Source organism: Rana temporaria, chromosome 1, assembly GCF_905171775.1.
Source record: "Rana temporaria chromosome 1, aRanTem1.1, whole genome shotgun sequence".
In the NCBI taxonomy this organism is placed as follows: domain Eukaryota; kingdom Metazoa; phylum Chordata; class Amphibia; order Anura; family Ranidae; genus Rana; species Rana temporaria.
The window spans coordinates 219,637,820-219,662,786 of NC_053489.1; the positions used below are offsets into that span (position 1 = coordinate 219,637,820).

At 42.8% G+C, this 24,967-nt stretch overlaps 1 protein-coding gene across 2 annotated transcripts in view; it reads left to right on the top strand.

Annotated features, from left to right (window-relative positions):
- Positions 1 to 24,967, top strand: part of LOC120937414 (proline dehydrogenase 1, mitochondrial-like) — a 218,663-nt gene that overhangs the window by 181,926 nt on the left and 11,770 nt on the right. For both annotated transcript variants that reach the window (XM_040350634.1, XM_040350642.1), the window contains 2 exons: positions 5,635 to 5,733; positions 22,809 to 22,897. In XM_040350634.1, coding sequence (XP_040206568.1) covers positions 5,635 to 5,733; positions 22,809 to 22,897 — 188 coding nt within the window. The remainder of the gene's footprint in view (positions 1 to 5,634; positions 5,734 to 22,808; positions 22,898 to 24,967) is intronic.

The following is a 24,967-nucleotide window of genomic DNA, read 5'->3' on the forward strand; positions in this document are numbered from 1 at the left end:
ATAATCACTTTCTTTCAATATGGCGCAGAAACTTTTTACAATTAACGTCAAAGTATCCTGAATATTGATTTTTCTGGTGGTACAAATACTGTACAGAAAATCCCCTTTCCTGCTTGTGTGTTTGGTTCTACCCCAGAAGTTGACATTGAGGTACAAGACATTTCAGGTGTGACCTGAAATAGGCATTAAGTGATACAGGTGCTGCAGTTTTTTTATTACAAAACTTACTCAGAAGTGAGTAAAGTTTAAATCTGCAGAAAAGAGCAAAAACTCCCATATTGTTTTAATCAAGCTTAAACCGTAATAGAAACGTATTAATGAAATGTAATGATTTTTGATTCTTTGCCCTGAAACTAATGTGCAGTAAAGGAACAGAGAGAAAACTAGTGACCCAAAGTACTGAAAACTAGCATTTTCTGGAAAGGTAACTTCTTAATGGCAGCCCTCGTATCTCTCCCTTCAGGTTTTGCATTAAGATTCCCTTCCTTCTCTGGTACAATTGATCCTTTTTATGTAGTTAGCTATTTAGAAATGAGAAATGTAAATGGACTAAGATGCTTTCTCAATGAAATTGTGCAGTGTTGGTTTTATTCTAATCTAGAATAGGATTATAGCATTCTTTTGTTTAAAGTAGAGGTACAGTTTAACACCATCAGACCATAAAAACACTAATATGCCTGTTAGAAAGCTGTAATCTGCTGTATTTGCCATTTGTACTAATTATTTTACACTCTGCAAGCACTTGTAGAGCTCTTATCATGAACAAGGGCGTGCTTTACATTCTGTTTGGAAGTTTAGGACATATGCTTTACAACATGTACAGACAGAGAGAATGGCTTATTATAGCTTAGTAATAATGAATTCTGGATTAGTTTCAGCACATCCAACTGTATATCTTCAATAGCCAGAAAGGCTAAAGCTGCAGACTGGCACACCTTAATCTTTAAGCTCTTTTTCTGTTTTCTGTTCAACCAGGGCTACAAAATTCATTGAATAGTTATTATTATTAGTAAATTGTTAATGGTCTTGATCATATTTCCATTTTATGCACTGTTCTGATATTAAGAGATTTCCTGCGATAAGCGATCAGCCTTTGGTTTCAGCTAAATTCAGTATTTTTTAAAAGGCCGCTGGAACCCTGTTAATGCTCACTGCATCTAGGGGTTCATTTGTTTTTTTTAATTCCATCTTTATGGCCATACACATTACAGAACATATGAACACATCTTGGTACCCAAAAACATTAGTTAGCAACCATTTCCATCTTGAAAAATTCAATGACACATCATAGACATACTTTTGAAGGAATAGGCCTTATTGCAACACAAAACAATCAAAAACAAATCGAAGCACTCAATTGAAGCAACAATTTTGGTTAATTTGCACAGTACCGTCAGGCTTTCCTGATGTCGAGGGTTTAACATAGCCTTGGTACAACAAATCTAAACTTGTCGCATATTAATCATACAAAACACAATAAAAGAATAGCTGAGAGATTAGAGCCAACTACGATGGGCCAATTCAGGTCAACCGCATTTCATCACATAGGGTATAAAAGGTTTATAGAGAACTTTAAAGTGTAGTCAAGTTAAAGGCCAGAGAGTAGTGTTGTAAACTGGGCCAGAAGAGAGCCGGGAGAGTGGGAGGGGATGTGGGGAGAATGGTAAGGAAGCCAGAGCTTAACTCTCCAGGGGCCAGACACTATCTGCTAGTCATAGAGGTGCAATTAGGTGGCTCGACCTGCTCAGGTTGAGACAATGCTTGTAGATGGCCATCAGTGCAATTAAAATATCTCAGTATTTTCCTCAGTATTGTTTAGGGTAGAAAGTCAGTTCCTCCATATGGAGGATCTGATTAATTTTGGCATACCACAGGACACTAGTAGGAGGCTGCGTCTGCCGCCAGAGCGAGGGAAAGCAAGCCCTGGCCACATTCCTTATGACCAGTGTCATGGGTGAGGACAGTGGTGAAAGAGTCTTTGACCTTCATGGTGACTTCATGGGCTTGAAACTTTTGTTGCAGTGCCAATCTACAACCCTCAATAGATGCACCACTCTATAGTAGTCAGGTAGGCTGATGCCTCCTCCCTTTTAGAAAGGGAGAGGAGTGGCAGTTTGAGTCTAGGTGATTTGTGGGCCCATATAAATTCCCTTAAAAGAGAGCAAGCAACACATACAAAATCTGTGGATGGACCATCATTTTCAGGGCCTTACATCGCCCAAACCATGTCAAGGTTTAAGGAATGCCATTGTTGAAGGTCCTGTTTAAGATTGACAGGAGGTGCAAAATTCAGTGACTATAGGTCTTTGGTGTTGAGAGTGATGTGAACTATTATTTTTATCAGTTTGTCAGCCCAATGGAAAGAAACATTTTCATGAAGGGCTATCAATAGGGGTTAATTTAACTTGTGAGCAGTGGCATTGCAGTGTGCATGTATGTTCACAGTATGCTTGACTGTTTTTTACTGAGCCCAGTCCAAAGATTGCAAAGAAAGTGTCTTCCTTCCGCCATGCTTTTACTTTGGCAAAACAGCTCCACATTTATGTACACTGCATAACTGCTTTTCATAGTGTTTAACAATCCAGCCAGGGCTTTTTAAGTATGGAGGGGACGACTAGTGCATGTTTTAGAGTTTGAAGACGTAGGTTAGAGGTTGGAGTCAGAGGGTGATCGTAGTATTTGCGAGGGAACATGGGGAAGGTGGTTAGGTGGGCATTAGAAAAAAGTTTAGCAACCTCATTTAGAATGGCAGTGTTAAGACGTAAGTATTGAGTGTACCTTTAAACATGGAGTGTTAAGTGGGGGGACATATCTGTACAATGTTGACCTCATCAAAAGTTGACAGGAACTGGATGAGTGACAAAATAGGTCTGCCTGGAGATGTGGAGGCAGAAACTGTATTTTGAGGGCAGATTTATATACGTTGAAGTCTATTTCTAAGACGTAGTCTTGCACCACAGACCCTCAAGAGTACGGCTACATTTTTTGGAGACTTTGATGTGTTTTTGTCAAGGTTGTAGCAGTTGTGGGCCTGATTCTGCATGTATTGACAGATGTGAGTGGGTTCAGGAGGGTTAACAATAATGTGTTGTAGACAGAAGGGTCTAGATTGGGGCAGGATAGGGGTGAGACTTTGTCTTAGATGTTATCAGTAGAGAAGAAAGGGTTAAAGTAGCAAAGGTTTCTATGGGTAATAGTTGTGCCACGTACACACGATCGACAATTCCGACAAGAAAACCGTAGATTTTTTTTTCAACGGAATGTTGCCTCAAACTTGTGTTGCATACACACGGTCACACACAATTCCGACCGCCAAGAACGCGGTGACGTACAACATGATTTCGAGCATGTGTCAAATTGATTCTGAGCATGCATGTTTTTTTTTTTGCGCCTCGGAATTGCATACAGACGATCGGAATTTCCGACCAAGATCTTTTCCCATCGGAAGAATTGAGAACCATCTCAAATTTTTGCTGTCGGAAATTCCGACAAAGTCGGATGGAGCCTACACACGGTCGGAAATTCCGCCCAAAAGCCGACATCGAACTTTTCTTGTCGCAAATTCCAACCGCGTGTATGCGGCATTAGCTATTGTTTTCTAATAGTGCAGCTACAGCACAGAAAGCAGAGGTTATACATTTTCTAAAGGAAAAAAACCTATGTAACCTTAACCCTACTTTCCATGCTTACATGAGAATGTAGCCGAGGTTGCTAAATCATTAACCGCTTAACGACCGCCGCATGTACATATATGTCAGCAAAATGGCACGGGCAGGCGGAAAGACGTGCCCGCACGTCACTGCCTTTCCGCGGGTCGGGGGTCTGATCGGGACCCCCCCCCCCGGTACATGCGGCGGTCGCTAAGCCTCAGGGAGCCATCGGGACGAAGGAGTTTCTAGCCGCCCCCTCGCGATCGCTCCCCGGAGCTGAAGAACGGGGAGAGCCGTATGTAAACACGGCTTCCCCGTGCTTCACTGTGGCGGCTGCATCGATGGTGTCATCCCTTTTATAGGGAGACACGATCGATGTGGTCAGACCTACAGCCACACCCCCCTACAGTTGTAAACACACACTAGGTGAAGCATAACTCCTTCAGTGCCCCCTGTGGTTAACTCCCAAACTGCAACTGTCATTTTCACAATAAACAATGCAATTTAAATGCATTTTTTGCTGTGAAAATGACAATGGTCCCAAAAATGTGTCAAAATTGTCCGTAGTGTCCGCCATAATGTCGCAGTCACGAAAAAAATCACTGATCGCCGCCATTGGTAGTAAAAAAAAAATATCCCCTATTTTGTAAACGCTATAAAAAAAAAAATTTGGACCAAAAATAGGTAGAAGAATACGTATCGGCCTAAACTGAGGAAATTTTTTTTTTTTTTGTTTTTGGGGGATATTTATTATAGCAAAAAGTAAAAAATATTGATTTTTTTTTCAAAATTGTCGCTCTATTTTTGTTTATAGCGCAAAAAATAAAAACCGCAGAGGTGATCAAATACCACCAAAAGAAAGCTCTATTTGTGGGGAAAAAAGGACGTCAATTTTGTTTGGGAGCCATGTCGCACGACCGCGCAATTGTCTGTTAAAGCGACGCAGTGCCGAATCGCAAAACCTGGCCTGGGCATTTAGCTGCCTAAAGGTCCGGGGCTTAAGTGTTTAACTTGCAACTTTGGAGTACTGAATTACAATGTAAGCGACATCTGAGTTCTTTGAGTGTTGGGAAGAGAGCTACCACATAAACAACTAAGCCAGTGCTGTGTCCTGTTGTGACATAGCATCCAGCAGAAGGAACCACAGCGCAGCACATCTGGAAGCATAGCAAATGCGAGCAAGGGAAGATTTCTCTTTCCATTTACTCTAGAAGTGGGTTTTCAGCTGCTTCTTTGTTTTTCTCAGGGTTCTCATGGCTTTATTTTTCTATACAAGTGGCAAGTTCATTTAAAGAGTTTGAGTATGTGGATCTTACTATGAGGGGAGTAAGGAAGAGTCATGACAGTGGATGAAATAAAATGTTAGAATTTGACAAGTTACATCCCTAAGATATCACTTAAAGGCCACTAGGAGCAACACATGGGTTGTCTATTATAGTTTAGCTTTGGTAAACCAAGGCTATTTGCAGATATAGCATAGGTGGTGCCTGTTATTCTGGCTCTTGTCATGCTCTGTAAGGTGGAACACAGTAAAGTGCAATGCTAGCCTACCTTAACCCATTTCTGCATCAAGCTTAGGTTTATACATTATATTTGGGATTATAATCTGGATTTAAGCTGCTGTTCTTTGTGCATTAAAGTGAATCGTGTCTAAGAAATCTCCCCCTGTGTACTCTACACCTAATGATTTTGTAGTAAACAACAAAGGTATCAAGATTTAGATTTTAAACCCATAAGCTGAATCACTTGGTTGACATTTTGATAAATGTGTTTTATATGTGTTTTAAAAGTTACTTTCCATAAAAGGAAGCAATGCAAAAAGGATATTGTGCTACAGGTAATGGACAATTCCTCTTTTCTTATAGGAATGTATTTCCCTAAAGCATGTTGTAATAGCCATTGATGCCCATATCATGTTGTTCATTTTATGATTCCTCCAGAAAATCAATAATGCTGTTCTCATTATGCTTACTTTGTTGGGCAGATGCCTTGACTATGTTTTAGAAGAGATCCGACACAATCGTAAAGCAAATGTGATGGTAGCCTCTCACAACGAAGACACAGTGAAATTTACTCTGAAAAGGTAAGACTTCTCTTTACCATGTGATTATTTTATCATTCACCACCTGCAGATAGCCATTTTAAAAGTCACTAGAACAGAGGCTTATTTTATCGTGGTTCGTTCCCAGTAGTTTGAAAGTAGTTTGTCACATGAACAGTAGAGCCAACAGGGTTTTTGGTAGATCGTTTGCGATTACACTGACACACACATATTTGTCCTGTTTAGGGCATATATCATGCTAGCACTTGCTGATTCTTGAACAGGAATGTCGAATTTACTTCTACACAAGTAAAGAAAAATCTATAAACCAAAATTGCCAACCAATTCACCAACAGTACAAGCAAATGGCAACTACCCCAACCTATAACTGGACTTTGCAACAAGGAGCACATGGAAGAGCGATGCATGTAAAAAGACGACAAAACAAAACCGAACTGTTGGGGTTAATTTGGTTTGTTGCTGGCTGGTAAGTAAACTGGGAATTTGTGTTTTTTGTTTTTTTTTTGTCATGTGTTGCCCTTGCATGTGCTCTTTGCTACAAAGGCCAGTTATAGGTTGGGGGGGGGGGGGCGGTTGCCATTTGTTTGTACTGTTGGTGAATTGGTGAGAATCTAGATACCTTTGCTGCCATTGTGTTTACTGCGGGGTGTCCAGTGCCTCCCTATACCTTTTTTGAGTTTAGTTACACCTAAATGTCCCTACAAACACATACGGTCTATGGCCTTTTTTTCAGTATTTAGGTAGAAAGGGGGTACTGACTGAACAAGTCGAATGACCCTTAACATGGAAAAGGTAAATCCTCTACTTCCAAGCATATGCCTCAGAGATTGCCTGCTTTAATCCACCTAGAAATCATGGAATGGGATGCAGGACACCCTTTGTGAGAAACAGCAAGCAGGATAAAAGAGTCTGAAGTTCATATAGAAGCAATGGCCGAGAGAAACTTGCAATGCACCTACTTTATATAAACAATCTAGAGAGATTTCTGTGGGATGTGTAGGCACTGAAAGGACAATACCCCAATTAAAGTGAAAGGGAGAGTCTGCCTTTGGAGACTCTACTCTCTCTAACATAATAGTTACAGGACAACAACCTTACAAGTAACAGCCAAGGGAATATCCCAAATAGGGAGGCTTCAGCAGAGCTGACCATATCAAATTAAGAGCCAAGGGTGAGACAGGTGCACAAACAGGGGTAGTGATGCAAGTCACCCCCAGATAAAAGGCCTTTCCCAATGAATGAGCAGCCATTGGTGTCTGAAAGAGAATGGCCAAGGCCAAAACTTGACCACCAAGGCCGAACGTTGCTCCATTGTATACTGGGGAAAAGAGCATATGTCCTGTGGAGTATACACTACATCGTGCAAAGTATACAAGTGCAATAATAGACCTTCCAAGAGGTCAATGTCCCAACTTTAGGCGTTCCTTCTTTCAAGAATAGAAGATTAATCATAAGGAAGGGATAATACTGGCACCTGGAGAAGTTGGAAATCTTTGACTAAGTTCTAGAAAGCTTTGATCCCAGCACTTTCCCACCCAATGTGAACGATTGTTACTTTTTCTTCAGAACAGGGCTACAAAAGATTGGATGCAGAAGGATATAATCTATAATTTTTTGCAAATATCCAAATTTTAAATGTTTTGTGCTAATAGAGCATTTATGAGCTGGTTGGCAAGCTGTGTTCCATTTGTTGGTCAGTAGCATTTGCTTCCATGTTTGTGAAAAGTATGAAATGGTATTTCTGTGTGGGGTAAGGATCTTCTTATGCAAGTTAGAAATTACCAGTCTCGCCAATGTACCTTGTGCAGATATGTTCAAAAGGTCTTTTTTAATGTTAGGCAAGTCTTCCCCCCCCCCCCTCCCCCATATTATTTGGTCTTGATCAGTTATTGAATGTTGATCCTGGATTTGGAGGTGAAACACAAGATTTTACTAATGAAGGCCTAGAGAGAATATAAGAAAGATGGTGAAGTAATGATTGGGATAATGTGGAATAAGTTTAATAGCAGAAAAGGCTGTTGATCTTGATCACCACTGCTCACCCCTTCCAAGATAATGGCCTGTCAGACTAGAGACCAGAAAAATAACAGAAAAAGTCAATGTGCATAACTATTCACCCCTCCTAAAGTCAATACTTTGTAGAGACACCTTTTGCAGCTGTTACAGCTCCAAGTTGCTTTGGATAAGTCTCTATGAGCTTGCCACATCTTACCACTGGGATTTTTGCCCATTCCTCCTTGCAAAACTGCTCCAGCTCCTTCAAGTTGGATGGTTTGTGCTTGTGAACAGCAATCTTTAAGTCTGACCACAGATTTTCTATAAAAAAGTGTAAAGAATATACTGTGCTGTGTATACTATAATATAGGTACAAAAACTAGCTGCCACATGGCTGTAGAGGAAAGCAAAAATGTAATGGAGGAAAAAAATGTAGCACTAATATTTGTATATAAATATGAAAGTGAACCATATCTATTAAATATTACAAACTATGTCTATGTTTGTGTAATACATCAATCATAACAAAGTATCACCAAGTGACCATGTTCAGTGAGACTTAACTGAATAGATTGACCATAAACTTAATAGATGAAAAAGGCAAAAACTGATTGACACAATAAATATAAAAAATCCAAAATTGTGAATAAGAACAAAAAGACTCCAACAGGGGTGCAACCCTCAGGATGGAGCGACGGCTCATCAGAAGCACCACCACCAACCGCAGGAGGAGGCTTAACGGATGCCGATGACTAGGAGAGGCATATACCACCCACAAAGTCACAAAGAGTCACAACTCGATCAGTACAGCTGGTCCTGAATCCAATCGGCTATCGAAATTAGTAGTCCAAAACTTCAATATATACCAAACGATGTATATCATATATTCTTGTGGGGACAGAGGCTCAGTATCCACATGCCATGCGAGATATAATGAAAGGAAACTCACATGGCGTGATGCAGTTTACAGAGTTGTGTTTATTTAAAAAGTTGCATAAAAACTCACATTTTAGAAGATCATAGGCTTGTCATAAAGTGCAGGTACAAGAGTGATGTTGTGGATTCACTTTTTTGAATTAAAAAATAAGACCTCAATAAATTTGGCCCAATTTTTGTATATATTATGAAAGATAATGTTACGCCGAGTAAAATGATACCCAACATGTCACGCTTAAAAATTGCGCCCGCTCGTGGCATGGCGTCAAACTTTCCCCCTTAAAAATCTCAATAGGCGACGTTTAAAAAAATTCTATAGGTTGCATTTTTTGAGCTACAGAGGAGGTCTAGGGCTATAATTATTGCTCTCGCTCTAACGATCGCGGCGATACCTCACTTGTGTGGTTTGAACACTGTTTTCATATGCGGACGCTACTCACGTATGCACGGGGCACTTTAAAAAAAAAAAAAAAAATAGTATTTATTTATTTTTATTTATTTTATTTTTTACACTGGAGAGAAAAAAATTATCACTTTTATTCCTATTACAAGGAATGTAAACATCCCTTGTAATAGAAAAAAGCATGACAGGTCCTCTTAAATATGAGATATGGGGTCAAAGAGACCTCAGATCTCATATTTAGACTTAAATGCAAAAACAAAAAAAAACAAAAATGGAAATTTTGTCATTTGAAAAAATGACAACAAAAAAATGTCTCTTTAAGACGCATGGGCGGGACTGACGTTTTGACGTCCCTTCCGCCCAGCAATGCTATGGGGACGGGTGGGGGCCATCTTGCCCTCACTCACACAGCATGTGAAAGGACCCGATCGCCTCCGCCGCTACCAACGACTCCGGTAAGCGGCGGAGGGAGGGCCCTCTCCTGACTCCGATAACGGTGATCTCGCGACAAATACGCCGCGGAGACCACTGTTATCTTTTACAGGACCGCTCACACTAAAGATTGATATCTTGGTTGTGGCAGCAGCTGCTGACGTTACCGAGAAATATCCATCTTTAAAATGCCGCCATATATAGTCATAAGGTGGTCGGGAAGTGGTTAAACCACTCAAGTGTTGCTTTAGCAGTGTGTTTGGGGTCATTGTCCTGCTGGAAGGTGAACCTCCATCCTAGCCTCAAATCACACACAGAGTGGTACAGGTTTTGCTCAAGAATATCCCTGTATTTAGCACATCCATCTTTCCCTCAACTCTGACCAGTTTCCCAGTCCCGTCTGCTGAAAAACATCCCCACAGCATGATGCTGCCACCATTATGTTTCACTGTGTGGGTGGTGTTCTTTGGGTGATGTGATGTATTGGGTTTGCGACAGACATAGCATTTTTTTTGATGGCCAAAAAGTTCAATTATAGTCTCGTCATCATTTTGGGAGTCTCCCACATGCCTTTTCGCAAACTCAAAACGTGCCATTTTGTTTTTTGCTGAAAATGGCTTTCCTCTGGTCACTCTGCCATAAAGCCCAACTCTATGGCTTATTGTCGTCCTATGAACAGATACTCCAGTCTCTGCTGTGGAACTCTGCAGCTCCTCCAGGGGTTACCTTGGGTCCCTGTGCTGCCTCTCTGATTAATGCCCTCCTTTCTCGGTATGTGAGTTTTGGTGTGCGGCCATCTCTCTTGGCAGGTTTGCTGTTGTGCCATGTTCTTTCCATTTGGTTATGATTTGATGGTGCTCCTAGGGATCATCAAAGATTTTGATATTTTTTTATAACTTAACCCTGATATTTACTTCTCAACAACATTGTCCCTTACTTGTTTGGAGAGTTCCTTGGTCTTCACAGCAGTTTGGTTAGTGGTGCCTCTTGCTTAGGTGTTGCAGCATCTGGGGCCTTTCAAAAAGGTGTGTGTATATGTAATGACAGATCATGTGACACTTAGATTGCACACATGTGGACATTTCACTAAATGTGACTTCTGAAGGTTATTGGTTGCACCAGAGCTTTTTATGGGGATGAATACATTGCACATGCCAATTATTAGTTTTTTTATTTCTAAAAAAGTGTTATGTATATATTCTAATTTTACTTCACCAACTTAGAGTATTGTGTTCCAAACTATCACATATAATTCAGATAAAAAAAAAACATTGAACTAAAGGCTGTAATGTAACAAAATAGTTAAAATGCCAAGGGGGGCTGAATACTTTTGCAAGGCACTGTACAGATGTCGGTTCACAGACGCTGGGGTTAATTTACGAAAGGGAAATCCACTCTGCACTACAAGTGCATTTGTAAGTGCAGTCGCTGTAGGTCTGAAGGGAAGCTCTGCTGATTTTATCATCCAATCATGTGCAAGCAAAAATGCTCTTTATTTCTCTTGTCCATGGACGGACACAGCCTCTTCAATTCTTGACACGTGGGTTATGTTCCCTGTTTACAGGAGAGGACTAGGCAGAAACATGTTGGATATTCATATACATGTCATTTAAACAGAGTTGAACAGCCCCGCCCAGGGGGCGGTCCCTCCGGACATAACCCACCTCCCTGCTGCATGCAGCATCAGTTTAGTTCTGCCTAGCAAATGAGAAGGACATATGGCTCCCTTTGGGCTCAGCGCCCTGAGGAAAAGATTTTTTTTTTTTTTTTTTGTCTTTTTGACTTCTATCAACTGTCGGCTGAGAGACAGGCTGGATATTCTAGATCCTTGTAGTCTTCTCAGTTCGGCCAGCAAGGGTGAGCACATCTTTGAAAAGAGTCTGGGTCTGCCACAACATGCCCCATGACTCCTGGGGTGGCCAGTGAGCTTTGCTCCGAGGTACGCACATGACTGGGCTGTGGTGTTGTCTCACTCAGTGGACCGGGCCGACGGGCATCTCCATTGCGGTTGTACGCCTGTCTGGAATGCGTCAGTGAGTCGTCGCGTGAACGGGTAAGTACAGTCCCTCCCTCTTAGGTGGGGTGGTACGGCTGAGCATTCCTGGGGTTTGGGTATCCTCCCTTCCCTGCTCCCTTTTTCCCTCTGCTGTTTTACATTGCTGTCGGGGTGGGGGGGGGGGGATCACCTGGTTGAGGGGACTGTGCGTCTGGCCTATGTGTGTTTTAATGCTGGAGGTCCGCTTTTCTGAAGGTTTTGTGGTGCTAGGCAGCCCTTTTAGGCTTTCACCATTTAGGTTGCTGTGTTTTGCCGCCATTCTGGCGGCGCTGGCGCAATTTTTTGGGTGATTTTCAGTTTCTATTAATCCCATTGGTGGCCATTTTGTTGTAGCCGCGCCATGATACAGCATATTATTGCGGTCGGCCGAATCAGGCTCCATATGCTGCGCTCGACGGCCATCTTGCCTGAGTCCTCGGCCTCAAGTGCCGATTCCTGCAAAGCCGTGCTCCTCACGCAGCACCCCACAGCTTACCTCACGGCTTTCTCCTCACACACACATCAGTGTGCTGGAAACGTGCAGCGGTGCTGAGCAGTCTTCTCCGGTGTGGTGAGTCCCCTGGGTAACCCCCCCCCTGGTTAGCGCAGCAGGAGTGGTGGGTTATTTGTTTAGTCTGAACTGGGCCCTGGAAGTTTTCCTTAAAATAGAGGCAGTATCTGGTCCTCCTTCCCCAAACATGAGAGAGGCGGCAGCTGGTGCTTCTGCACCTGCACTCACAATAGACTCTTTGTCGGCAGTCCTGGAAACATATGTTGCCAGGGTGGAAGCGGAGGTAAGGGGGTTAAAATCGCCCCCTCCCTCCACTATCCCCTGGGGAATGCTCAGATTCAGACTAGGACCCGGCTGCTGCTCAGGTACCTGGTTTTGTTTTATCTGAAGTCGTGGACCAGAACCTTCCTTGTGAGGAAGACGCTTTTACCTGGGTCGGGGCATGATGAGGCACTTTTCAGGGAGCTTATCAATGCTGTAAGGGACTCCCTTAAGCTGGACAGTGCAGCTGAGTTATCTGCTGAGGACTCTGTCTCCTTTGGATCACACAAATTGGACCGCTCGGTTAAGGTTCTTCCTTATGTGCCTTTCTTTGATTAATTCATTGATGCGGAATGGGAAAAGCCGCAGAAGGCTTTTGTAGTCCCTCACCGCCTGTTGGTTCGGTACCCCTTTGAGGAGAACCTTTTAAAGAAGTGGACTTCTCCTCCGGTGGTGGACCCTCCGGTTGCCCGGTTAAATAAGGTAACCACTCTGCCTATTGAGGGAATCCCTGCTTTTAAGGATCAGACTGATGGGAGATCCGAAGCACTGACCCGCTCCATGTTTACCATGCTGGGGTCTGACTTGCGGCCTATTGTGGCCACAACCCTGGTGTCTCAGACACTTACTGAGTGGAACTCGGAGCTCGGCTGCAGCGTCCGAGGTCGCTCACATCCTAAGGTGGGCAGAAGCGTGCCGGCTCTGCCGGCCGTCTACATTCCAGGTGTGGCAGGCAGACTACCTGAGTCGCCAGATGCTGGACCAGGGAGAATGGTTATTGCATCTGAAGGTCTTTCAACTCGTTTGCAGGAGATGGGGAACACCGGATGTGGATCTCCTGGCCTCTCGTCTCAACCGCAAGGTGTCGAGGTTCGTGGCCAGGTCCAGGGATCCCTGGGCGGACCCGTCAGACGCGTTGGTAGCCCCGTGGGGTCAGTATTGATTAATTTATGCTTTTCCCCCATTTGAATTTGCTTCCTCGGCTGCTCCGCAGAGTGGAGGCTGAGGGGATCCCGATGTTTCTAATCACCCCGGATTGTCCCCGGTGTCCTTGGTACGCCGATCTTGTGCGCCTAGTGGCGATGCCAATGCGGGAATACCTTCTGTCTCAAGGTCCTATACACTCCATCCTGCTTTTCAGTCGCTGGCTTTAACAGCATGGCTATTGAAAGCCAGGTTCTAAGGGACCAAGGTCTTTCTGACTGTCATTCCAACTATGTTGAGGGCACGGAAGATTTGCCATCGCACCTGGAAGGCCTACATCTCTATGTGCGAAGAGATGGGTTGGCGTCCATGGATGTATTCGGTGTCCAGGATCCTGCTGTTTTTACAGCACGGTGTGGATCAGAAGCTTGCCTTGAGCACCATTAAGGGTCAGATCTCAGCCTTGGCTGTATCCGTTCAGCGGCCTTTGGCGGCCCATTCTTTGGTGGGTACCTTTTGTGCAGGGGGTTCGTCATGTACTTCCCCCCCCCTCCCCTCTTAGACCACCTCTTCCCCCATGGGATTTGAATCTGGTGCTCTCGGTTCTTCAGAAACCTCCCTTCGAGGACATCAGAGAGATTCCTCTCGACGCTTTCTCAGAAGGTGGCTTTTTTGGTGGCCATTACGTCTGTCAGAAGGGCCTTGTCCTGCAAGTCGCCATACTTGGTCCTCCATAGGGATAAGGCAGTGTTGCACTCGTGACCTTCCTTTCTTCCGAAGGTGGTTTCGTCTTTTCACCTTAATGAGGACATTGTGCTTCCATCCTTGTGTCCTCGGCCGGCGCATGCTGAGGAGGTTGCACTTCATTCCTTAGACGTGGTACGCGCTCTGCGGGTGTACCTGTCAGCTACGGCTCAGTTTCGGAGGTCTGACTCACTTTTTGTGTCGGTATCCGGTCCACTAAAGGGCCTGGCAGTCTCGTCAGCCACCATTTCTCGTGGATCAGACAGACTGTCATACAGGCCTATGCTCTTAGGTGGCGGGCGCCCCCCTTTCGGGTCACGGCACATTCAACCAGGGCAATTGGTGCTTCCTGGGCTTTCTGACATCAAGCGTCTGTCTCACAGGTGTGTAAAGCGGCGACTTGGTCGTCCGTTCACACTTTCTCCAAATTTTATAAGGTTGATGTGAGTGCATCTTCGGATGCTTCCTTCGGCCGCAAGGTTTTGCAGGCGGCTGTTTAAAGTTGCATCTCCTCCGTTGAGGAGCTCTGCCTGTTTGGGGTGAAGTTGTGTGTTTTTTTACCGATACTGTTCCCACCCCTCATTTTTTTTTTTTTTACACTGCTTGGGGATGTCCCACTTGTCAAGATTTGAAGAGGCTGTGTCCGTCCATGGACGACAAGAGAAAATAGGATTTTTTTGTACTCACTGTAAAATCCTTTTCTCTGTCGTCCATGGACGGACACAGCCCACACCCCTCCTCTTAGGTTTATACTGCTTGTTACGAACTGAGGCTGCATGCTGCAGGTCCCACTTGTCAAGAATTGAAGAGGCTGTGTCCGTCCATGGACGACAGAGAAAAGGATTTTATGGTGAGTACAAAAAATCCTATTTTTTTTCTTGCATGTCCCCCTCAGATCTACAGCGAGTGCACTTGTAGTACAAAGGGGATTTGCCCCTATGTCCTATCTCCATATGATAAGTACAACCTCCATGCGTTGAAAAAAGTGGTGGTGTCTGCACTATGCAACAAAGAGATAGGGGGCGTGAAAAGAAAGGGGAGTAGTGTGATGCACTAAATGCGTGAACATGAAAATTGCCTCAATTGACCATTGACTAATCCAAATGACAATGGATAGGTGAAATAAATAATAATGTAAGTCATGAAACACAGTGCAACATGTGAATGGATACAAGTATCTATATGCACACAATATAATATGATGTGGTATACCAAAAACATACACATGCACAGAGAGTGCATATAATTAGAGTGAATAGATAAATGAATAAATGGATGAATAAATAAATGAAAGTCTCTAGGTCGTGATCCCAAAGCCAAGCGTTGAAGGATGATGAAACTTCAAAGTGCAGAAACACCTCTTGTGGCTCTTAGCAGCTCACCTCACAGCTGTTGTACTAACAGCCTAATACTTCAGTTACACCAGGTGGCACGATCTGTCTGGAAGTGCAATTGGAGGACCCAATTCCAGGTATACGCATACGCAGAAGAGAGGAGGCACATCGTATAATCCCGTAGGGAACAGATTTATTGGTAAAAGCAATATATAAAAAAAACTCACATTTAGCAGCTAAACCCGGTCACATATATCCACGATCCATCGGGCTCGTCTGCCGACCGTCAGAATGTGCAGTGTCCAGTGCTCCAATCCCTGAATGGATTGGAGCACTGGACACTGCACGGTCGGCAGATGAACCCGATGCTTGTGGATATATGTCACCGGTTTAGCCGCTAAATGTGAGTTTTTTTATATATTGCTTTTACCAATAAATCTGTTCCCTACGGGATTATGCGATGTGCCTCCTCTCTCTTCTCTACTCCATTGCTACTCTCTGAGCTATCTATTACTGCAAGTGTGAGCCCAGGAGATAAGGAGGGATAAGGAAAAGACGAGCAGGATCTATTACGAGCTCGGCATTCGTGGAGATAGGCTCCTTATCTTTTTATTCTGAGTGAGTGTATTGTTACTGCATCCTTTTTGAGCCACGAGAAGGGTCACAGAGTTACGCTATATACCTCCCTGTTATCTCTCCACATGCGTATACCTGGAATTGGGTCCTCCAATTGCACTTCCAGACAGAACATGCCACCTGGTGTAACTGTGAAGTATAAGGCTGGGTTCACACTTGTCCGACAAACGGTCCTACATTGGGAGCCTCATGTAGCATGACGTGTGAAAATCAATGTTTCCCTATGAGAGCTGTCTTAACTGGTCCTACACAAGTCGGTCTGACTTTGAAAATGCTCCCTGTACTACTTTACTACCAGTTAAGACAGCTCTCATAGGGAAACATTGATTTTCACACGTCATGCTACATGAGGCTCCCAATGTAGGACCGTTTGTCGGACAAGTGTGAACCCAGCCGTAGGCTGTTAGTACAACAGCTGTGAGGTGAGCTGCTAAGAGCCACAAGAGGTGTTCCTGCACTTTGAAGTTTTTTCATCCTTCAACACTTGGCTTTGGGATCACGACACAGAGACTTTCATTTATTTATTCATCGATTTATTAATTTATCTATTCACTCTTATTATATGCACTCTCTGTGCATGTGTATGTTTTTGGTATACCACATCATATTATATTGTGTGCATATACTGTAGGTACTTTTATCCATTCACATGTTGCACTGTGTTTATGACTTATATTATTATTTATTTCACCTATCCATTGTCATTTGGATTATTCAATGGTCATTTGAGGCAATTTTCATGTTCACGCATTTAGTGTATCACACTACTCCCCTTTCTTTTCACGCCCCCTATCCCTTTGTTGCATAGCGTAGACACCACCACTTTTTTCATTTGTTACATTGTTTTCTACCAGGATAGATCACCAGGTGCTTGCAGCAGTGTCCCCTTATTCTTTTAGTCTACTGACAGCGCGGGAGTACTTTCATCATACTCCTTCATGCGTTGTTCCATTGGTCCCTTGTCCATCTTTACTTGTATCAAAAATCCTTCAGTTCCTTGGAATAGCAGACCCCACTAAACCCGGACAGACCGGTTTGTATTGCCGCTTAATTTTATTGCCCTTTTTTATCTGGGCTCCTGAAAAGGCCTCATCTTGCTCCCCTCTGCAAATATCTTTCTCTAAAGACTATTTGGTGGTATTTCTTTTTTTCCTTTAGTTCCTAGCCACATTTAGAATTTTAGTCTCTCAATTACACTCGCTCATCCTTACCCTATACGCAAATGTTCGGGTGATGCTGCCATCTAGGCCACAGGCTACATCATATGTAACCTGTATCAGGAGAAAATTAGAAGGAGAATTATATGGCATTTAAGGAGGCAAATTAATAGGAATTGTGTTGGGTGGGGGAAGGTTTAGCAAGGGTAGTTCGAGCCTAGACCACAAGTGTTATTCCAGGCAGATTTATCAACGTGTAAGTATCCTGTTATAGGGAGTTAAACAGGGAGAAATCATTGTATAGACTGGCATAACTGGGGAAACCAGAGATCAGAGACCTTGATCAGCCACAATAGAAATTGGAGGTTTAAAGGAGACCTCTGCAGGTATTAAGGATACTAATAGAAACTGGCGTGAGCCTTTCTTAGAGTTAACGTTTTTGAGCAGTTAACGGGGTCCAACAACAAGGTGCATCCAAGTCAGCAGTGAGATTGCAAAAAAAAAAGTATAATAGCAAGGGAAATAGAAGAAAAGATGGAAAAAAATAGATGGATGCTGGACCTAGACTACCGATTAGCATACAGGTTGACGCTGACAAAGATGATACAGGTGCAAAACTTTTCTCAAAATGTGCAGACTACATTGTCTTTGGAGATGTAGGAAGGTTGTAGGTGCAGCAAGATTAGTGTATGCTGGAACCTTACAGGTTCAGGTTGCAGTTTCTACGTCGGCCTGAATTGGGAAATAGTGCATTGTGCAGCAGATCATGTGACTTTTTGGGGCACAGGGATTCATACTTCTCTTTGGTAGTGGTTTGTTGCTGGTATCCTATGAAGCAATGAGATTTTCAGATTGCTTCAAAAGAGAGATTTTTCAGCGTATATGCTCTGCCATAAAGGAAAGCAAATAGGGAAGCCATGAGTTAAAGAAAAAAATTGGAGGAGAACCCAATCATGTGACCCGTTACAATCATGCCTTCTCCAGAGTTCTCTTTCCTGCATTGTTTTAAGTGGGTCATGAAATGCAGGCCCCAGTTTGGAGTAACTTTGCAGAGTATTATGGAAACTGATATGAATATACACTATATTACCAAAAGTATTGGGACGCCTGCCTTTACACATACATGAACTTTAATGGCATCCCATTCTTAGTCTGTATGGTTCAATATTGAGTTGGCCCACCCTTTGCACCTATAACAGCTTCAACTCAGCTGGGAAGGCTGTCCACAAGGTTAAGGAGTGAGTCTATGGGAACGTTTGACCATTCTTCCAGAAGTGCATTTATGAGGTCAGGCACTGATGTTGGACAAGGAGGCCTGGCTTGCAGTCTCCGCTCGAATTCATCCCAAAGGTGTTTTATCGGGTTGAGGTCCGGACTCTGTGCAGGCCAGTCAATTTTCTCCACCCCAAACTTGCTCAACCATGTCTTTTTATATAGTGTGTGTATAGACAATAGTGTATATACAGTTCTGTGAAAATGTGTTTGCTCCCTTTCTTTTTTTTTTTTTTTGCATATTTCTGACACTTAAATGATTCAGATTATCAAACAAATTTTATTTCGCAAAGATAACCCGAAACAACACAAGATGCAGTTTTTAAATTATTTAATTCATTAAGGGAAAAAAGCTGTTCAAACCTGCCTGGCCCTATGTCAAAAAGTAATTGACCTCTCCCATGCTGAATCATGAATGAACTGTGATTAACCACAGTTTTTTGGAAAGCTGGGTTAAACTCCACTTGCCACACTCAGGCCTGATTATTTCCAAACCCGTTGAAGCAAGAAATCGCATAAATAGAAGCTGTCTGACAAAGCAATGCTAACGGATCACAAAAAAACACACATCATGCTACAATCTAAAAAAAAAAAATCAAGGACAGATTAGAAATAAAGTAATGTAAATGTATCAGTCTTGAAAGCCATTTCTAAGGCTTTGGAACACCAGTGAACTACAGGGAGAGCCATTATCCACAAATGGAGATAACTTGGAACAGTGGTGAACCTTCCCAGGAGTGGCCCGCCTACAAAAATTACTCCAGGAGCATGACGATGACTAATCCAGAAGGTCATAAAAGAATCCAGAACAACATCTAAAGAACTGCAGGCCCCTCTTGCCTCAGGTAAGATCAGTTTTCATGATTCAATAATAAGAAAGAGACTGGGCAAAATGGGATCCATGGGAGAGTTCCAAGGCATAAAACGAATACAGAATTTCATAACAAGAACATCATACCAACAGTCGGACATGGTGGTGGTAGCGTGATGTTCTGGGGCTGCTTTGCAGCTTCAGGACCTGGACGACTTACTATAATTGATGGAGCCATGAATTCTGTGCTCTACCAGAAAATCTTAAAGGAGGATGTCCAGCCATCATTTTGCGACCTCAAGCTCAAGTGCACTTGGGTTATGCAGCAGGACAGTGATCTGAAACACAACCGTAAATCCACCTCCAAATGGTTCAAACAAAGCAAAAATTAGGTTTTGGAGTGGCCTAGTCAAAGCCCGGACTTGAATCCAATTTAGATGCCATATCATGATCTTACACAGGCTGTTCATGCTGGAAAACCCTCCAATGTGGCTAAAACAATTCTGCAAAGAGTGGGCCAAAATTGCTCTACAGCAATGTGAAAGACTCATTGCCAGTTATCGCAAACGCTTGATTGCAGTTGTTGCCGCCAAGGGTGGCACAGCCAGTTATTAGGTTTCGGGGGCATTTACTTTTTCACATAAAGCCAGGAAGGTTTGGACTGTTTTTTATGCCTTAATAAATGAAGCCATCATTTAAAAACTGCTTCTCGTATTTACTCAGGTTATCTTTGTGTACTAATAAAATTAGTTTGTTGGTCCGAGTCATTTAAATGTGACAAATATGCAAAAAAAAAAAAAAAATCAGAAAGGCAAATACTTTTTCACATAACTGTAGTACTGGTAAATGGGGAGCTCTATCTGAGGCCACCAGGCCTCATGATCTCTTTGCTGTTTTTCTAAAGTGTCCAACTGTGATGAAAGTCAAACACCACATTTTACAGGGAAAATGTGCTGGCACATAAGCTGTATGCATCAAGTTTACCAAGCATTTACATTGCATTGCTGAAGCACCAGTAAATACACAAGAATACTCTAAAAAAAAATTATAGCCTTCAAAAAATGTTCACAAATGCCTGTCAAAGGCAAAACTTAGAGGCCCATGTACACTAGCCTTGGAGCCATTGACACAATATTTTCTTCCTATAAACAATGAATAGTTTTCACTATTCTGAAGACTTGCTGAATAAAATGTTGATACTTTATAAATATATTATTAAAATGAGAACATTTTGGGTTTTTTTCTACTTCATATAGGAAAATAAGTCATTAAAATGCATGATGTTACGGAGATGCAAAGATTTACAGATTACTGTTTTCCATTCTCCGAAATTACTTCCAGAGTCTACATGAAGATTTTTAAATTCTCTTTATATTTTACTCAGTAATCTTTCATGGTATTCTATCCATAAATCTGTTTAGTTGCACTGTAAAATACATGTAAAAAGGTAGTGCATCCATCTTATGCTAATATTATCTTCATACTGTGACAGAAACTGCTTACAGGCTCATTAGTCAAACATTGTTGGACAAATGTGGTAACCACAATTCTTGTTAATGTGTCGGCTCTGATGTATCAGGTACGCAGCTGCTCTTAGACACAGACAACGTTGTCTTTTTTAATTTTGTGTTGGTGGTTGGTACCCAGTATTTTGCAATTTTGTATAATCTTTTTTGTGCAATAAAATTACTGTATTTATCTTCATATAACGCGCCCCGGCGTATAGCGCGCACCCCCAACCTGGAAGGAAAATACTTAGTTTGGATGCCCCTCGTCGGTGTCTTGCCCGGCATCCATCGGCGGCCTTATCCGGTTCGGCGTCCTTCTGCGGCCATCGTGGTGTCCTCCCCGCTGTGTTTTTCAGCCGTTCCACGCTTCCTGCGCTGTGTTTGAACCACTCCGCCGACATATACCGAGCGCGGTATACTCGGGCAGGCTCGGCTCCTCTCGCGTACAGGACGTGACCGCGAGCGGAGCCGAGCCTGCCCGAGTGTTCTGCGCTCGGTATATGTCGGCGGAGTGGTTTAAACAGCGCGGGAAGCGAGTATCGGCGTATATCGCGCACCCACGATTTTGCCCTGATTTTAAGGGAAAAAAAGTGCGCGGTATACGCCGATAAATACGGTAACTCCTTTTCATAAGCAGCTTGGTCCGCCCGTGACTCTTTTCCGGCCGGTACTTTCCCCCTGTAACATGTTATTTCGCTTAAATTTCTTCGCTAAAGAGACCAGTGAGTCTGCAATTTCAGGGAAGCAGCACCTAAAAGCACAATTATTTAGTTGTGCAGCGGAAAATGATGGTGAGCTGGTGGTCTCCAATTTTCCCTTATCAGGTACACCCCACCTATTCTAGAATGATTGCCCTGTGCTTTGTAAATCTAGTTATGCATGGTTGGATATGTAATAATGTGGTTGTTTAATGAGCCCAGAGTACCCAATATGACAAAAAATAAAATAATTTTTTTTTGGACAAATATACAATACAGAGTTAAAACAAGACTGTAGTCCCTGATTAGGAAACACTTTGGGCTATCTGATATTCAATTTTTGTAATGCCAGAAATTTGGAGCTTAGGTCCTTGGTTCTCAAACTTTTCCACGTTTCAGACACCTTTACCCAACTGCCTTGCATGGTCCAGGTGTCCCATATTATGTTTCAGCCGCTCCAGGCGAACTTGATAACCACCGCAGACTGCATATTTACCACCCATTCTAAGACCGCTTATTGTGAAAGGTTTCCCAAAGAGCTTAATACCAAGTGGAACATCTCCCTACATGCACAAAAGGTGTGAAACGTGCGTGCACACATGTGCAGAACCCTTGTAGGGTACCAGTACCCCTCATATTTCCCTGCTTCCTCCTTCTGTTTTTTTCTCCTATGCAATCTCCACCGTATCCTCCTTTCCATATCCCTCACTTCGCCTGACCTACCTACGACCCCATCTCATCACTGCTTACCGCCATTCTCCCTCCCAAATACACCCTTAAACGGCATGCACTGGATTATACGTCCTTCCAGAAGTACTGCATTTATAACCACATTCATCTCTAAAAGGAACAAAAAGACAACTTAAATTACTAAAACAAGTTTTGTGTATGCACATATTCGGACGTAATGAAAAAAATCATAAAGCACTGTTTCCCACCATGTAACATGCCACTCAACATTGTCACATTGCAATTGCAGTGCTTCATGTAGAAGAGATTTGAAAAGAGTCTTCAGGCAGTTCTGCCCAGGCTCAATTTTTAATATAGTAAAACTAGGCGATGCTGCCTGAAGATTTTGCTGACTTTGGCACAGTGTACCATATCTGCAAACCATTTAAAATATGCCCAGGATTCTTTTATTAAAGACACTAGTAATACTCCCGAAAACATGCTTTTTTTTTTTTTTTTTTTTTTTTTTTTATATTAATGCTGAGTTGCATTTTGGGCTTGGTTCTTCTAGTTAGATTGTAGATTCCGTTTTCATATATTGCAATATATCAAAAATAATAAAATAACAAAAAAAAATCTACCTCTGCTCGTTGATCTTCTTTACAGTCCTTATTCAGAAAGCTGTCTGATCATTAAATGAACACCTTTTGAGGCTAAAACTCTGTGGATGTGATTGCATGTACTATAAACGATTATTTTATTCTTTGTAGAATGAACGAATTGGGCATTTACCCTGAGGATAAAAAAGTATATTTTGGACAACTGCTCGGCATGTGCGACCAAATAAGTTTTCCTCTTGGTGAGTTATTTTACAGTCCTTGATCAATGCATCAGATTTACTGCTCTGGGTTTAATATGACACGTTACACTCTAAAAATTATAGAATTTGTAAAGTGTTTTGCAATAGAAGTGATTGCCATTATTTGACTACACGTAAAGGGTTTTAGGTGAAATTTCAAGCTTATGGGCTTTTGTAAGCTGATATTTTAACCACTTCTGCCCCGGAAGGATTTAACCACTTCCTTACCAGGCCATTTTTTGCAATATGGCACTGCTTCGCTTTAACTGACAATTGCATGGCCGCGCAAAGCTGTACCCAAACAAAATAGACATCCCCTTTTCCCCCACAAATGGAGCTTTCCTTCAGTGGTATTTGATCACCTCTGGTGTTTTATTTTTTTGCCCTATAAACAAAAAAAGTGACAATTTAGAAAAAAAATAAAAGTTTTACTTTCTGTTATAATGCATATGCAGAAAAAAAGCATAATTTTAGGCCAATATGTATTCTTCTAAATATTTATTGTAAAATAAAATCGCAATAGGCGTATATTGGTTTGCAAAAAAGTTAAGTTATCTTATCTGCAACTACGGGATAGATTTATGGACTATTTTTTTTACTGGTAATAGCTGCAATCTGCAATTTTTAGCGGGACTGAAACATTGCAGCAGACAAATCTGACCCCAAATGACACTATTACAGGGCCAGTGACATTATTACATTGATCAGTGCTATAAAAATGCACTTATCAATGTATAAATGACACTGACAGGGAAAGGGGTTAACACTAGGGGATGATCAAGGGGTTAACTCTGTTCCCTGGGTGTGTTCTAACTGTAAGGGGAATGGGCTGCCAGGGACATGACAGTCTGCTGTTCCCGCTCAATCAGAAGAGCAGATCTGAGATGTCTCCTGTCAGAACGGGGATTTGCCTTGTTTACAAAGGCAGATCTCCTTTCTGCTTCTGTGTACAATGATCGTGGGCAACCGGCAGACATCGAGCCTGCAGGCGCGCTCCTGTGCCCTGCAATATCGCATGTACGGGTATGTTGGTTTGCGCAGTAGAGCAGACCTGCTGCAGTATATGTGCGGTGGCTGGTTGGCAAGCAGTTAAAATTGTGTATTTATGAGGAGCTGCGGTTGCTCAACGCGATTGGCACTGCGCTGACAAGCCATTCACCTCTGCAGCTAGGGGTTCGGATCCCGGTCTCGGCTACATGTGAATTGAGTTTGGTGGTCTCAGCCCGGCTCCCGGTGGGTGTGCTATGCGAGGTAAGCCTGCGCTTAGTACCCCCCCCCCATCCCACAAAAAACACCACACTTGCACGCACTCGAAATTGGGTTAACATGCACGCACGTTGACCACGCGGTCTCTAAAAAGAGAGGCGAAGGACTAACGGGGCTGGTTGAGCGGGCTAGATCCTCTCACTCCCTTATAGGGAGTCCCTCTGCCCCGTTGGGCTTCAAAGCGGAGCAGGTAGGGGGGGCTGTGTGGGAGGACCCCCTCACACACCCACCATTGCCACCCGGGGCATGGAGAAAGGTGGCAGATTGCCTCTGGGGGAGGCCTGCCTACTCCCAACTCCTGCAGTCTGGCTCCTCTCTCGAGTACACGCACAAAATACGCTTATAGAAAAAAAAATTGTGTATTTATTACATGACAAAGGACTCCCAGAACACGGTTTCTCCAAAGAGGGGCACGGCTGTAGCCTTCTTCTTTAAGGCATGCTGTCTCTCAGAAAAAAACCCCACCATTCCTTAACTTCTGTTCAGGTGGGCCGTGCTCACAAATGGCTCCTGTATGCCATCCACATTCAGTAGGTATAATATGGTGGCACCCCTCCTCTAGCTAATAAAATAAACGTTACTTGTCACATAGAAATCGCGTAAAAAGCTACAAGCCCAGTTCCACATATTTACATTTTTGCCCAGTATGGGCCTATATCATAGCCAACTAGGACTTCCAGCTAAAGCAAATTTAGAACCTCCACACCCACTGACAGAACTGCCCATTCAGGTGCATACTAAATTAATTGCATCTCAAAGAGATATCAATTTAAATCCTAGCAAAGCAAAAGAAAATATATGATG